This window comes from Gigantopelta aegis, chromosome 8, assembly GCF_016097555.1.
Source record: "Gigantopelta aegis isolate Gae_Host chromosome 8, Gae_host_genome, whole genome shotgun sequence".
In the NCBI taxonomy this organism is placed as follows: Eukaryota; Metazoa; Mollusca; class Gastropoda; order Neomphalida; family Peltospiridae; genus Gigantopelta; species Gigantopelta aegis.
The window spans coordinates 50,214,517-50,232,265 of NC_054706.1; the positions used below are offsets into that span (position 1 = coordinate 50,214,517).

The window sequence follows — 17,749 nt, forward strand, 5'->3', positions numbered from 1 at the left end:
CTTCTTTTTGCCTGAGCGCATCGCACGGAGAACAGGAAGCGGGGAGGCCCGGGCGGGATGAAATCTTGAGGACAGGTAATGTATCTATAAAAGAGAAAACACTCCAAGTTTTCTCCATTTCTTTAGACATTACCTGTCCTCAAACAAGGGCAGCATTCAACAGATGGTGGTGGGTGCCGAGATCTGTAGATGCTTGTGATAACTCCCCAAACCGGAAAGAGGCCGACTAGTGGAAGAATGAGGCCAACCCTGGTAAGCCCTCCTCCTAGGGATGCCCGTCACAGACCAATGCAGGTGATGTTAGTAACAACAACCAGAATGGTGGCATCCGTCAGCAGTGGCAGGTACGGCTCCCAGAACAAAGGACCAGGAGGCGGCTGCCACATCTCATGCTGGTTCTGACAGGGTGGGAAGTCGTAGCCACCAGGGATGCAGGTGTTAGGTAACCCTCACGTATTGAAGTGTTATTTTTGTAATAACATGCGACAACCTAATGAGGTGCATCCGTCAGAACATTGAACAGAACAAGACCCCCGAGTGTTTTCTGTTTAGTACACCAAAGAACTGTTAGTTCAATAACGACAACAAATAACCACATGCAGTGCAGGGTAAAGGTTATTGAGACAAAAGTTCCGGCACCAGTACGTGAACTGTGCAAAAGAACAAAAGTCTAAGCAATCCTCACCTGTCGATTCGATGGACATCTTGGTATGCAGCCCAGAATCAGACAGACATCAATGGCGACGAGGACGGCTTGTATTCAACAGAGTCTGTGCAGCAACAACCGGACCCAGATGATGGAACCCCTCAATGTCTTCTGTGGAGATATCCCTCAGATAATAGTTGGCGAAGATGGAGTCCGTAGCCCAGAAACAACCAGTGATAATGTGCTGAATGGGTGTGTTGCAGTGCAGGGACATCGTGGCAGCCAAGGCACGGGGTTCATGCGGATTAGAAGCAGATGGAGCAGGTAAACCCTCCTGATAGACGGTCAGGATAGAAGACCGGATTCAGGTGGCCACCATGTTTTTGGTAATATCCCTCAACCGACTCTGGTTACAGGAAAGGAAAAGTCTTTTGCGATGTTGTCGAAAAGATCTGGTCCTCTCGATGTACTGGTGCAGGGCTCTGACAGGGCACAACGCCAAGTCCTCAACGTCCGCTGGACCAACGATAGAGGAGAGGGCCTGCACAACATACGAACGAGACGCTTGGTCTGGTAACTGATTCTTTGCAACAAAGTTCATGAGTAACCCCAAGTTGACTGCACGCCGATCTCGTTGAAAACGTACCAAGTCTACATCAAGAGCATGGAGTTCTGAGACACGGGCAGCCGTGGCAAAACCGAGTAAAAACACCGTCTTCCGCGTCAAGTCTTGCAGGGAAGAGGATTCGATCGGCTCATAAAGTGCGGTCGATAACGCTCGTGACACCAGATTCAGGTCCCATCTTGGTGGCCGAAACCGGTGTACTTGATCATCAAGGCGAAACCCTTTGATCATCTTATGGATCTCAGGAATACCCGATAACTTCGTTCCAGTAGCGACATCACGAACAATAGCGATGACCGAAACGTACCCAGCGATGGTAGACCCCTTCAATCGTAAAGCGGTCCGCCGATACAGCAAAAAATCAGCAAGACGAGGTATCTGGATCGTCTGAGGTTTGAGTTTTTGCCGGACACACCATCGGTGAAAGCAAAGCCATCTGACGTTGTACGCCGCAGTAGTAGATGATCTGTGCGCTTTCAAAATGGCCGCTGTAGACTGAAGAAAAACCTTTCTTCCTCAAACTCTTGGAGATAAAGTCCACGCGTGCAGTTGGAACAACTGCGGACGTGGATGGTATAGTCTTGACGTGGGATGCAGCAACAGATGATCCCAGTCTGGCAGCGGTAAAGGATGTGGATCGGCAAGACTTATTAGATCTGGATACCACATCCTGGATGGCCACATCGGAGCAATGAGCAACAGGCGACAATGGTACAGCTGAAACCTCTGAAGCACCCTTGGAAGGAGGATTGGTTGAGGAAAAGTGTACGCGTCCATCTGTTCCCAGCTGATGGCCAAGGCGTCGAGATCCAGAGCTTCGGGATCTGGCACCGGAGACACGTAAACCCTCAGCTGATGGTTGAATCGTGTCGCACACCCATCAAAACGCTTCGGGATGGAGCATCCATTCCGTCGGCTGTGGAGACGACGGCCGAGACAGTGTGTCGGCTAGTACACTGGAAACCCCTGGAATATGGCGAGCCCGAAGTTGCAACGGAATCTCGTCGACCAGCTTGTAGAGACGATAAGTCAACTGCAGCAGACTGCTGGAGTGGGTTCCGCCCTGACGGTTGATATAAGCCGCCGCATGGTACTGTCTGTGGCTACCATGAGAGAGGCGCCTGACAGCATCTCTCGCCAATGAAGGATGACGTTGTAACTACTAACATCTCCAACAGGTTGATGTGTAGATTGGCTTCATCTGGAAACCACAGCCACCAACAGGGACTGGACTGCAAGGTGACTAGTAACCGGATCAGCAAATCTGCGTTATTGTACTGAATGCATGGATTCAGAAACAAACTGGATACTGCGACCTCTAAGCGTCAAATGTTGCGCCGACGTCAAAATTACTCTTGCAATGATACTTCATGAAACAGTAATAGAGTGATTCAGGAATCAAGACATCGGAAACAGCTACCCCATGATACAGGCAAGAGCCAAGACAGCGTAGCAACTCGCTATGCTATATGCCCGATATACGTGGAAGTGAAGCAACGCAAAACAGCAACCGGCTAAAATCCACGGCCGTCACACCACCCGGTGCGAAACAGCAGCAGAGACCATCTAGACAGCATCGGTCACGAACTCTGGCGGTAACAACAGTGAACGTCAGTGAGTTGATAAGCCGCAATGAACCATAGGAAAACGGTGACGGTAAAAAACCCGTACCACGTGATGGCAACTGGATAACTTCCGGAACCAGCGGAAGTAGCGACTGTCTTGCATCGCCACCGGATATAGAGAAAGATCTGCCGAATGTCGCTGAACCTACCTCGAACAAGACAATATCGGTGCACGGGATCTCAACACAATTGACCGGACCAGTAGACTGTCTTCGTCACCAACCCGGAACGCTTGTAACATCGAACCCCTTCACGGCAAACAGCCGTATGTAGACCACAGGTCTGCCAAGATTACCAGCTTGTGCTAAAGTCAAGAATGGATCGCTTCAGGCAAGTCGGTTGACGATAGTGTGCAATCGTAGTGCACATCGACGTCACGGAAGATATAAGGTAGACCAACATGAAAGTCGACGGCTGGAACAAGGCATATCCTCTGGCAACCTGCACATGAGGAGTTATGGTCGCCAGGAAAACATCAATAGAACAGCATGTACAAACATGTACGCTGAACTGAAGCCATCGACAGGACGTGACAATCTGTAAGTTCTAGGAAGACGTCTGGTCCCGCCGGAAATAGCGTCATCCAAGGCCGGGGCGCCACACCGTTGAAGGATAGGCTGAAGACGGGATACGTTCGTTGTGACGAATGGGGAACGGCACAAACGAAGTCGACTCAAGTAAACCTCGACATCGGATCAGTCCTCAAACGGAAACCTTCTAGGATGGTGCCAGTGGACTGTGCAGTGACGAAAGCATATACACCGCAGCGAGACAATCCGTCACAGCCATGTGGGTCACTGCATCCGGATCTTCTATAATGGAAGGTGCCAACGCATCATCTGGAAAATCGGTCAGTAACCTGGCACAGGCAATTCGATCCAATGTACTGGTTGCAATCAGAAACACGGACCGTGGACGGTCCCGTCAGGAAACGGTGTAAACCCTGAACGCCGGATCAGCTGCCGACTGGTGTGGACGGTACGATGTACACGGACTGGCAGGAGCCGGTGGAACCCTGGACGCTGTACTACTTCGATCGATCACGGGACGACGGTACCGAACGGTGAGCCGATGACGCAATCTTCCAGTTCGTTACAGGGCTCCGTCTGCTTGCTGGAACAAATGATCCGCACGGGCCGGTTACTGGTAGCCGTGTAAACCGACGGGGGCCTGTGGCAGCCAACGATCGAATGCCGACATCTGCCGGTGGAACCTCCGTGGCGATCATCGAAACCGGACCCTTCTTGGCTGAAACCGGTGGATGGGACAGCGGCGGTAGCATATCAGATATGACAGCCAGACAGTCCCTCAGTGACAGGTGGTCCGCCGCATCCAGATCTTCCAGCATCGCAAGAACCAATACATCATCAGAAAAGTCATGTAGCACCCGTGAACAGGCCAGTCGCTCTGGTCATGGCCCGATGAAGATACCGGAGAACCGGACCGTGGCCGGTCCCGTGTGGATACCAAGGAACGGATGACCACATCGTTGTTGGATGAGGCAAGGATGCCAACATTTTGTAGAAAGCCGCCAAGCAATCCCTCATAGTCATATGGTCCGTAGAGTCGGGCTCTTCAATGACAGATGCCACAGGCGCTTCATCACCAAAGTCTCGTAGAACTCGAGCACAGGCCAATCGATGTATCGTAATGGAAGCCGCCGGTTAAACCGGACCATGGATGGTCCCGTCTAGATCCCTCTGAAGCCTTGGAAGCCACATCAACTGAAGGTTGGCGCTGACGATCTGTGGAACCCGTAGGGAGCCGTACAGGTCGTGTGGAGCGGCTACGGTCCCGGCTCCGATGCGCCGAAGAGGACTTCCCCGCCGAAGATCAGTGAGCCTTGGAATCCGTGGAGCGTCTATCTGAATGAGCCGGCTTCTTAGAGGGCTGCGTAGAGACCGCAGGCCTGTCATCCGAAGTCTTAGGTATCGGTGGAGCTGAAGAAGCCGCACCCCTGAAGAGGGGACCGGAACCGGACCTGACCCCGAACCCGCCGGTTTGGGTAAGGTCGCCATTGATGCCATTGTTTCTTTCAGCATGGTCGGTAGAATTGAACGTAATACTTCCGCCACGGAGTCAGCAATCGAAGGTGAAGATTCCACCTTCTTGGTCCTCGCTGACACCACCTTCTCGACATCAGACAAGCCCGAACAAAGGTTGCATCTTGAAGTGAGGCCACACGGAACACGACAACCTGGACATAAGTCGTGTGGTTCGCCGCCGGCAGTAAACTTCTTGCAGCGTAAACACACTCGAACTAGTCACTGAACATTATCAGACATGATAATAGTAATTTTTCAATTTGTGAAAAGAAAGAAAAACCAACCATAACACAAACACAAAGCTGGTAAATAAAGACGCGTCCGACACGACAACCGGCGATATAACAACATTGCATGTAATTAACACTTGGCAAATCAAGCGAAATATGCGAAAGACATACGAAAGCTAACGAAAATTAAGGTGAAAAACATTTCACCCAAACACAAAGCCAGTCAACAAAGACGCCATTTTGCAAATGGTGTCCGACACGACAACCGGCAATATAAACAACATTTCATGTAATTAAATGCTTGGAAAGTCAAGCGACATACGCGAAAAAAACATACGAAAGCTAACGAAAACGAAGGTGAAAAACATTTCACCCAAACACGAATACAAAACCAAAGGTCTTATAAAAATGTTGACTCCAAACAGAGCCAAGCAAAAGGACGTCCAGACCCTTTAGCGAAGAGAAAAAGAAGGAAGTTACAGTCATGTGACCGGAACCAGAGAGCAGTATGCAGTAGAAGAACTTAGGCCATCCCATTGGCTGTTGGGATGTTCGGACCAGACCACTTGCATGGGGTGGGGGGAGGTGCCCTTGTTTGAGGACAGGTAATGTCTAAAGAAAAAGTTCGTAAACAAAATATAATTTTGCTATTTATGGGTAGTATTTTCCACGAACATATTTCCTGTTACACTAGTGTATGTGTAATATTAAATGTACCTCATTTCCAATTACTACATCAGCACCACCGTTTATACTCCTGTACCCAGTCTTTGTTGGAGACTTTAGTGACCCATCTACAAGAAAAATAAATGTCAAATTCATAGCATACATTCACTTATTAAAAAAAAAACATTGGTCTCAAGCAATGAAAATTCATGACTATGATGTATGCAAGATTTTACCATTTTCCATTTCAGTAATAAAATTTAACAAAGATTAAATATTAAATGTTTTTTTGCTTTTCCCTACTAACAAACAGATTTAATTTTCCCTACTAACACATTTAATTTGCTTTTCACTACTAAAAATTTTAATTGATATATAGTTACCTGGACAATAAAATACCTAGTAATAAAATATGTATCTAAACAGAAATACACTTGTCTATGAAAGAAAATAAATGTGTAACAAAACCCTTTCTAACTGAAAACAGGTTTAACATTTGTCCACTTTTAAATATATTTAATAAATAAAAATTAAAACATAATTCTTGTATCCATTCATTCTGCTGTTGCTTTTCGTCACACTTTGCAATACTCATTATTTTAATTTCAGTGACAGTCCTGTTACCATATATTAGCACAATAACTAAATTAACCTGGCTCAAACTTTTTCGACGCAATATCTTAGCACTATGAAATTATAAAACCATCGTATGATAAGATGTTACTATGGTGTGCACTGTAGCGACGTCATAGTCTATGATGGTTTTATGAATACTTAACGCTAATATAGCTTCGAAAATGCCTAGCCAGAATTGTATTTACCTTGTTTTATAAAGTATGTACTGAAACCCAAGGGAGGAAGTTGTGCTTCAAAAAATATCTCATGTGTGGCAACTGACCCCTTTCTTTCAGGAATCCGCATAGTATCGGGACTTATTGTACCAACCTGTCGATAAGTACATGTAGAAATATCAAAATTAATTAAAGTGGACAGGCATGAATATTAACTGCAGTATCTACATGTATTTATAAATAATACATTAAATCCTTGCAAGGACAGAATCTATTTCTAATAAATAGAAAATACCGTAAAGATCAGTGGATTTGGGGTGTTCAAATATATCAACATGGTAATGGAAAACAAAAGGAATGTTAATGACACTTCAGCACAGTATTATAGCTATTTGGTGTCTAAATAATATATAGTCTAAAGTGCCACATATACTTTTACTGTTTAATACTGACAATATCTCTTTTATATGCACTTTCACAAAGACCTGCACATTTCAGGGCATTTAATCTATCAGCCATTTTCCAAGGTAAAGAAATGATTCATTAATTAACAACATCCAACATGTTGAAAACTTCAATGATTATAATTATTTCTAACTGGGACGTGTGGTCTAGAATATGTAATTATCTGAAATATCAAACCTCGGATGGAACTGTTTTTCCATCAGGTCCAGTCACAGAAAAACTGCTAGCCGTGACAGGAATCTGCACATAGTAACTCACACTTCGTCCTATCGGGTTATACACAAGCACTTGGAACTGTTGATACAAAAATAAAATTTACATTAATTATCTTAATATTTCTTTAACTGACCTTAAAGGTACATGTACATTATTAAACATAATCACAAATAATTTATGATGTAACATTCAGGATTAAGTTAGTTCTTACAAAATTTGATTTAACCATTTCTAAAACTGTTTTATACATGCATTTAAATGAACAAATAGGTGCAACTATAAATCAAGTTTTACTGATCTTGGAGTTACATGTATATGACTTTGTATAGTTTATGACAAATGGAGCTAAATACAAAATCTGCTGACGTGACCACCAACAGTGGAAAAGAAAACCCTTGTATCTCACCTTTTGATCTTAATAATGCAAGACAAAAATATAAGCTTACATTCAAGCAGACTGTTTAACATTATAATTGTTGAAAATAATAATGATTATTATAATCTTGAAATTTGCTAAATAATGTTGTTCACAAATATCCACATTCCACGAGAGCCTTGCAATGCTTTACAAAGAGCTTAAACTATTATGAATTGAAAAAAACTGACATTGATGGAGAGAATTATTATGATTCTAATTTTATCAGTAGTGGACGTATCAAACAATTGTAGTGGTGCTATCGTTTAAAGTTTTATGGCCTAATTCACTAAACTCTCGGAACTTTGCAATCTCACAATGCAATGCTAAAAGACTTGCAAAGAGGATGCTTTGTTCTCTAACAGCTGTCGTTTAAACTCCCGGGGACTAATTCACTAAACTCTCACAACTTTTCGATCTCACAAGGCAATGCTTAAAGACTTGCAAAGATAATGCTTTGTTGTCTAATACACCCTAAGAGACCTTTGTGAATTAGGCCCCTGGTCATCTTAACGTTTTTTTGTAATCAGCAGCCCATTTCACAATGCAAAAAGAATTGTGTTTAGAGAGGAAACTATGCTAACCTCTGAGTTTGTTTCCGTGACATGACAGTAACTGATGTTGAGCAGTGTACAAAAGGCTTGTCCTGGTGCTACAGACTTGCTGATCTGGAGGAGCTTCCGGTATGCATCATTCACAACTTTCTGAAATATCAAACATTTTCATTATATAATTTACTGCAATGTAACTGACTTTAGCAAAACAAGCATTCTGAGTACTGCTAAAGCAATACATGTCCCCTACCAAACCTAAGAATTTTTTTGTATCTCCTAAGTTCAAGGGCCATAACTCAATCAAAAATGGTTAAACTGCCACAGAAGTCAACCCGAATCTGTAACAGTGCATGAAAGCTATACACAATATTTCAGCTCAATATCTCAAGGCATTCTATAAAAACTATCCGGAAAACTACATGTGGGACAGACAGCAGTTGTCCAACCATTGTCATAAATCTGTTTTTAAAAAACCCATAAACAATTTCAAAACAGCTAAAACAGTTCAAACTTTTTTTAATGAACAACAGACTTGAAATTTTTTTTGGATTAAACTTTATTAACTCTAAAAAGAATTCCATGAATCCCATGATGGTTCTCAGTTCAGTCAAAATTACTTCAATTAATTCTCACTGAAATACACACAGAAACTAGCCTATCATTTTTAGAAAGTCCATGCCCTTTGAGTGAAATCAAAACTTATTTCAGAGTCGGACCTTTTAGTAAGACCATGCCCTTTGAGTGAAATCAAAACTTATTTCAGAGTCGGACCTTTTAGTAAGACCGAATCCTTTGAGTAAAATCAAAACCAATGACATGCATGAAAATTAATTTCTATCTTTGGCAACACTGACCTCAATGTGAGTCGGTGATCTCTAAAACAATATGATGCGTGGGGAATGAATGGAATGCTTGTCAAACAATACCCCAGCACATTATGTGTCCAACAAAAAAGGTAACTGCAACACTGTCTGGCAAGACTGGACTGGCCTCGGTGGCGCAGTGGTTAAGCCATCAGACTACAGGCTGGTAGGTACAGGGTTCACAGCCCGGTACCGGCTCCAACCCAGAGTGAGTTCTTAAGGACTCAATGGATAGGTGTAAGGCCATTACACCCTCTTCTCTCTCACTAACTACTAACCAACTAACAACTAACCCACTGTCCAGGACAGACAGCCCAGATAGTTGAGGTGTGTACTCAGGACAGCGTGCTTGAAACTTAATTGGATATAAGCATGAAAATAAGTTGAAATCAATCAGCAAGACAGTGGCACTTCAATATCTTTCACTTCAAAGGGCTATGATTATCTTACTAAAACATACAGACCTGTCCTTCCATTACTCCATGAGCAAGACGTTCAGCATAATCATAAGCCACAACTTGCTTGGACGTCCCACTGAAGAGAAAACAATTCTTTACCAAAAACAAAAAGCATGCACACTGCACAACTGAGTAGCGGGATGTAGAAAAGTTCTAAGAATTATTCATGTGATGTTTTAGCATTCCTGCTCTCACTGCTAGTTATAATCACAAATGTGGTCAAGCAATTTTCTCATAATTACCTGTATGTCAACTATAAAGATGTTTAATTATTTAAACAAAAACTTACTGTTTGTATAAATGTTTGGCAACAAAATTAGTTGATTCCTACCATGTAATCCAGCTAAATTAGTTTGTTTAGTACATGAATGTTCAAGTAGTTTATATCCATGTGATAAAAAAGGTCATGTCAATTATCATAAACTTTTCTATTCTTAAACAATATTCTAAATCCTGAATAAACTTCACACAAAAATGGAACTAACTTATTAACTGACCTTTCATACATGTTTTTCATTTAATAAATGATTTATAAAAATGGATTTATGTAGAATAATAAAAATTAAAAAATGGTTGCTTATTAGTAGTTACCTAATTCCATCATGATGCTGGTTAACTCCCATTGCTTCCTCTGAAAGATTTAATAAAAACTCAAACGATCTGTTAAGAAAATAGTGTTGCAATTTACTGTCATAAGTTAATGAATACTTATCATAAAGGCAGGCACAACATACATGTATCATGCGAACTGTCATTCTATAGTATTCCGGTTATGCAACTCTAATCTAATGTGAACTGCCAGTGTGTTATTTTGTGAGCCCTTACTTTCTAAAGCCTACCACACATGAAAGTTATCAGGTTATTTGAGATTTTTTGGGATGAAACTTCTTAGCTATTTGGTGGGACGTAGCCAAGTGGTAAAGCACTCGCCTGATGTGTGGTCAGTCTAGGATCAATCCACATCAATGGACACATTGGGTTATTTCTCATTCCAGCCAGTGCACCACGACTGGTATATCAAAGACTGGTATGTGCTATCCTGTCTGTGGGATTGTGTATATAAAAGATCCTTTGCTACTATAATGAAAAAATGCAGCCAGTTTCCTATCTAAGACTATATGTCAAAAAATTACCAAATGTTTGACATCCTAAAGACAACGATTAATAAATCAATGTGCTCTAGTGGTGTCGTTAAACAAAACAAATCTTTTCTTAGCTATTTTACCACATATGATGTGCTGAGTGCATGGCCAGTTTAATTACGACTGTCACAATTACGTTACACTGACACAATTTTAAAAACTCCCAAAAATCACTTGCACTTTTCAGCTATGAGTAGATGTTTTGTTCAGTTGATAGCTCTTGTGTGTGGTAGGCATAATGTTAAAAGTTGCTAACTTGAGGATCAGCTGAACATTATGTATTTCAGACTGTTGTTAACTACTTTCTGAACACTTGATGTGCAGCACACCAGGAGTCACATTAAAAAATACTACCTTATTACAAATCAATCTTGTTTAAAATACATTTTGAATGTCAATGTGGAATAGAGTGTTAGGATTTAGTAACTCACGATTATGCAAATATGATTCCTATAACTGAACAATTAGTTAGCATGGTAAACATTCCAAGAACCCGATTAATGTATGTCTACAATTTTGAAATATTGTCGCCTGAAAAAGAATATATTTTAAAGAAAAAAGTGTTAATTAAAAAATATATAAAAATCTATTTGAAATATAGTAAAGGAAAAGAAAGAAATGTTTTATTTATAGGCGCACTCAACATATTTTATTTACGGTTATGTCAGACATATGGTTAGGACCACACAGATTGAGAGAGGAAACCTGCTGCCGCCACTTCATGGGCTACTCTTTCCGATTAGCAGCAAGGGATCTTTTATATGCACCATCCCAGACAGGGTAGTACATACCACGGCCTTTGATATACCAGTCGTGGTGCACTGGCTGGAACGAGAAATAGCCCAATGGGCCCACCGACGGGGGTCGATCCCAGACCCGACCACGCATCGAGCGAGCACTTTACCACTGGGCTACATCCCGCCCCTATACAGTGAAAGAAGAAGGTGTAACAGCAGCAGAGCACATTTTCAATTCAAGTCATTTTCAAGGCTCATCCTCTTACAAAAATGTTTTTTGTAAATTATTTCAGTTTTATTTGACGTAAAAAAAGAAGAAGTAAAAGTGTTTTGGAAATAACAAAACAAATACTATATAGAATGAAAAAGGCATACCCTGATAACCACTTTACTCTAATGTTATGTAAATTTAAACTAATTTTTTTTATTTTTTTATTTTTAAATTTATAATATCCTAATTCCGACATAATTGCCACTAACGTCTATATTTGAATAGCTATATTATAATACCTTAAGATGGAAAGCAAAAGCTGCCTGTGAAATTGATTATCAGAAAGGCTTTAAGCCTATTATGTTTTTTGAGTGGCAATTAATTTGTCCATTTTGAGCCTTATGTTCGATGTCTAACATATGCCAAAGGCATCAACCCAATGACCCATTACACCATGCTGAGCTGCATGTACATTGTTTATGGTTACAATCCACCATCAAATTTTTTTAATGAAAATTAAACACATACTGAGTATCTGAATGTTGTATGTGCTGTTGTCTGTGTCTTCTAGTTTAGCCAAGGCATCCATCTGCATAACAACCTAAAACATAGGCAAGACGTCAAAATCATATTAACTGATGAAAAGAAAAATGCACAGCTAAAAATAAAAGTTAAAATAATATTGAATATTTAAATTACAAATTTCATCTCCCCATCATTTAACATGTGCTCTATATACTCTTAAAAAAAAGTAGGGGAACCTGAAATATTAATGTTAATATCAACTATTAGACAGAACATACGTTTTGACCACAGACATCCTAGTAAAGAACGTTCAGGTCTGTTTATCAACACACCGAAACACATTCTATAGTTTGCACATGTATGCAGTTGCCCCGTACACATGCGTGGAGTGTCATTCTCAATTTTGACAATTTCCAGGAAGGTCCATTAATCACTGTGGAACATTATTTCTGTCAATCTTTTTCATTCTGTTGATCATACAGTTGTTATTGTTTTGTTTTTAGTCATTTTTATTGTTTGAATTTGTGATTTACTGATAAAAAAACGTCAACTTTCAAATTTCACTTCTGACCCTAATCGTCCTTCAAGATCTTTGGTGGTCATAAAACCTACTGTAATACTGAACTACCAGTTGTAATTTTTGCCCAATTAATTCACTATTATCATATAACCATTCCCCGCAGTTAATATACCTTACAATTTTGGCAATTGTAAAAATTCTTATTAGAGTTCCCCTACTTTTTTTGAAGAGTATAAATTGAAAAATACTAATACAATGTATAACTACAGCTTTGACCAACTCCTAAATTTTCTCTATTAACACACATCAGCAACTTCATTCAATGATGCAATTTTTTAATACAATGTACAATGTGCAACAACAGCGAAATCTCTCAAAACTGGACATTTATCATGGTCGTTTTTAAATCTCTGTACAGAATTATCCTTAAAACCAGACTTTTTACTTAGTCCTGTAAATTTCCAAGTTAGAGAGGTTTCACTGTATTAACACATTGCTATTGTATAATCAAATCAAATCAGTTTATAATTCATAAATACATGAGCAGTATAAATGAGTTAATATGTGAACAAACAAAATAATATGATAATGATAGAAATCACAATTTGTTAAAACATAGGCTTATTAAAAAACAACAATCAAAGCCAGAGCACACATGTAGTAATTATATGTAGATAAATTCAAAAATTTAAGTTAATATGTGAACAAACAAAATAATATGACAATGATAGAAATCGCAATTTGTTAAAACATAGGCTTATTAAAAAACAACAATCAAAGCCAGAACACACATGTAGTAATTATATGTAGATAAATTCAAAAATTTAAGTTAATATGTGAACAAACAAAATAATATGACAATGATAGAAATCGCAATTTGTTAAAACATAGGCTTATTAAAAAACAACAATCAAAGCCAGAGCACCATGTAGTAATTATATGTAAATAAATTCAAAAATCAATTAAGACTATATTTAATTTGTGTTTTATGAAAGGACATTTTCGAAGTCTATGAGATGTTCATATGGTAAAACCTGCAATTGTTTGCAACTTAGATCAAGCACAACAGTAACATCACAAGGGGAAAACACAAATGTGCCAAGATGTACCTGCAAGAAGTTGTTTGTCCGTCGGTTGTAATTCTTAAGTGCTGCCCTACTCGTGAAGAAGCCGGTCCAGAAGCCATGAGCACGAGAAGCGTAAGGGAAAAAATCGTCGGCCTTGGTCGTCCACGTCTTGTCTGCTCGGTTTAGCTGGTAGGTGTAGCAGGAAGGTGTGGAATAAATCAAGTTCACATTGCTGCCCTTTGCTTGCTAAGAGTTAAAAGAAAAGAAAAGAAGCCAAGTTACAAAGCAGAGGGAGCTAGAAAGCAAAGGGAAATAATCTACCTGTAGGAAATTGTTCGTTCGGCGGTTGTAATATTTCAGAGCTGGACGGCTTGTGTAGAATCCAGTTAACAAACCGTGAGCGAAAATGGCATACGGCATGAAGTCGTCTCCCTTGGTGGTCCACGTGCGGTCGGCTTTGTTCAGTTGGTACGTATAGCAAGATGGTGTAGAGTAGAGCAAATTAATGTTACTGCCTTGTGACTGCTAATTAAAATAAGACATAGCTGTAGATTTAGAATACACTGAGAGACATAAGAAATTCCAACAAAATGTAAATTATCACACAGAATATTAAGTAAAACAGAAACTCTTTTGATTTAAATATCTCTCAGCTTGAAGTCACCGTTTCGTCTCTCTATTTCACACTGACGATAAAAAAAAAACCCACATTTTTTATTTTGCATCTCACTTTTTTTGTTGTTCCTTAGTAAATAAAGCTTAACATTTGTTGTGTTATGATTATTTAACAATACCTTTTAATTTCTTACTAATGTACGTATCTTACTAAGGGTTTTTAAACATCCATTCATTTACTCATCTATATTCATCTTAATGTCATTCCATCCATCCATCCATTTAAATTCCATTCATCCATTCACACACACACACTCATCTATGAATTAATACTAAAGTGTCAAAACCACTATATTCATTTATTTTAAAATGTAACAAGTTGAAGGAAACCCAGTTACCTGACTGTTGACATAATAAATAAGCTTGTCGAGGTTCTTGAACCAGTTGTGAGCATTCTGGTACTGGAAGTCCGAGCCCATCGTCATCATGATGTGATTTGTCGCGTAATGGCTGGCCTGGACATATCAAAACAAAGAAAAGCAATCTTACTGTTTTTAAAACATTATTGCGAACCATTTTTGTATGGGGTGGGGGGGGGGGGGGCAGGCTGGTTTTTGCCCGAATTAACCAAAAATGCCCGAATCTGAATAACAACATTTATTCATACATGTATATTAACATTACTGATAAACTATTATATATGGATGCAACCAAATTATTACACATTTTCACATGGATTACAACTAATACTGTTAGTATAATGATGGAGATGCATGGGAAAAGCTTCAGGCAAGCTCATTTTGCCCAAGTCTCTTTTTTTTTTGCCTGAATTTGAGGAGTTGAACCCCCTGCCCCTGTCATCATCTCATATGCTTATGTGAGCAGGTAATCTTACTAGCTTTGCTGGGGTGTCGTTAAACATTCATTCATTCATTCCTTATAAGCAAAAAAAGATATACATTTACAGAGTATTTGAGTGCTATGCAATATACAGTAAAGTACTCTTATAACGAAGTGGAAGGGACCATGATAGTTAGTTGGTTATAGCAGTAGTTTGTTGTACACATTTGCATAAGTGGTCATTAATATATAGGAAGATAAAACGTGACTTTAAGATCCGTTTGTTAGAAATACATGTAGTTGTTCGTTCTAAGCATGTTCGTTATAAGTGTACCTTACTGTACATTTATTTTATCTTCATTTCAGGCACTTTATATGCATGTAAGATTCTTTAATAATATGTAAAATGTCTAAAACGTCATATAAATATTTAAAAAAACATGTTCGTTATAAATGTAAGATTCTTTAATAATATGTAAAATGTCTAAAACGTCATATAAATATTTAAAAAAACATGTTCGTTATAAATGTAAGATTCTTTAATAATATGTAAAATGTCTAAAACGTCATATAAATATTTAAAAAAACATGTTCGTTATAAATGTAAGATTCTTTAATAATATGTAAAATGTCTAAAACGTCATATAAATATTTAAAAAAACATGTTCGTTATAAATGTAAGATTCTTTAATAATATGTAAAATGTCTAAAACGTCATATAAATATTTAAAAAAACATGTTCGTTATAAATGTAAGATTCTTTAATAATATGTAAAATGTCTAAAACGTCATATAAATATTTAAAAAAACATGTTCGTTATAAATGTAAGATTCTTTAATAATATGTAAAATGTCTAAAACGTCATATAAATATTTTAAAAAACATGTTCGTTATAAATGTAAGATTCTTTAATAATATGTAAAATGTCTAAAACGTCATATAAATATTTAAAAAAACATGTTCGTTATAAATGTAAGATTCTTTAATAATATGTAAAATGTCTAAAACGTCATATAAATATTTAAAAAAACATGTTCGTTATAAATGTAAGATTCTTTAATAATATGTAAAATGTCTAAAACGTCATATAAATATTTAAAAAAACACAAATATGATTATTTTATTTTTATTGAAAACAAAAGAAACAGAACAAAAATAATCAAACCTTTCAATTGCTTTGTCATTATCTTGTTAAAGGGACAGAAACAAACAGCTTGACGCAATGGCTGATCAAGATTTAACATCATGGTAGTTTTGGGTGAAAATTATGACATGGAACCATTTCTAAGATCTCAAGATAATATCCTGGGCTTAAGAGATAACAGAGATTGAGATAACCATGTTTGACTGTATATATATATTATTACCTGATCTTTCACAGCCTTGAGGAAGTTTTTAATTGTCTTATCCACATTGTAATCATGCATTCGTTCATCATCCTGAAATAAAATGTCACACAATTTTATAAAATACATAAATGAAAAGTAATATATATGAAAATCTTACTGGTTTTGCTAAAATTGATAATTTAAGTTATTATAAGTATTGTGTAATTCAATGATGAAGATGCTGCAATACCAAAGACCATTTTACCCTGCCAAATATTTAGAACTGATGCTTTTAAACAATTACTATACTTGGCAGAAATTGGCAGTAATGAGCTAACAACATGACACCTGGAGATAGATGGGGAGAGACAGGATGAGAAATTTAAATTTCATATTAGATTCTATAGAATTTATTTTTTAAATCTATATTGAACATGTTATGTTCTTTACAACGAAACACAATATACACATGTACATTAGTTTCCAAAATGTTTACGGTCATATTCCAAAATGGCTGCCTTCAAACCTACAAAACATGCACATGTTTTGACATCACACACAATGGTCCTACTAAACCTCGATACTTGTACAAGTACACGTTGATAGAACTATAAACAACCATCTAATACTAAACTACAAACCTTAGTTGATAACGGAAACCTTTCACTAAAATATTATGTATATATGGTAAAGATAACTGGAGAAAATCAGTGTACCATGATAGGAGGATCCCCACAGAATATGTCATAGCAAAATCCTTGTGGTGGTGAGTAGCCGTTATAGTTCACTCCAGTAAACAGGTCTGCTTTTTCGCCTGTAAACAGAAACACATATTATTAACACAGCAAAACCTGTTTATAAAAGTCACACGCAACCCCACCTTTTTTTTTAAATCTACTAAACCTGTCATTAGCAGATGTACATAATTTATTCAAATTCTTCTTAAAATTTTACAGCATATAAGTTGTGGGCTTCAATTTCTATAAACACAATCCTTTGTCATCAAATAAAAGATATTTTTTCAGTAGAAAACCTCAACAAAAAAGATAGTTACATGTATATAATTCTATATTATATGATTTGCTTTGGCTTATTACATCTGGGGTATTTTTACAAATAAAAACAAATATAACTGGTGTAACAGTAATCTTTAAAGAACTTTCA

At 38.3% G+C, this 17,749-nt stretch overlaps 1 protein-coding gene across 1 annotated transcript in view; it reads right to left on the reverse strand.

The window, feature by feature from the left end:
• The window catches only part of LOC121378590 (lysosomal alpha-mannosidase-like), a 36,505-nt gene that overhangs the window by 12,588 nt on the left and 6,168 nt on the right, over nt 1-17,749 (reverse strand). The window contains exons 5-15 of the mRNA XM_041506840.1: nt 17,302-17,399; nt 16,625-16,696; nt 14,815-14,931; nt 13,844-14,047; nt 12,218-12,290; nt 10,191-10,230; nt 9,606-9,675; nt 8,309-8,428; nt 7,271-7,387; nt 6,659-6,782; nt 5,889-5,965 (exon numbers count right to left, since the gene is read on the reverse strand). Of these exons, the coding sequence (XP_041362774.1) occupies nt 5,889-5,965; nt 6,659-6,782; nt 7,271-7,387; nt 8,309-8,428; nt 9,606-9,675; nt 10,191-10,230; nt 12,218-12,290; nt 13,844-14,047; nt 14,815-14,931; nt 16,625-16,696; nt 17,302-17,399 (1,112 nt within the window). The remainder of the gene's footprint in view (nt 1-5,888; nt 5,966-6,658; nt 6,783-7,270; nt 7,388-8,308; nt 8,429-9,605; nt 9,676-10,190; nt 10,231-12,217; nt 12,291-13,843; nt 14,048-14,814; nt 14,932-16,624; nt 16,697-17,301; nt 17,400-17,749) is intronic.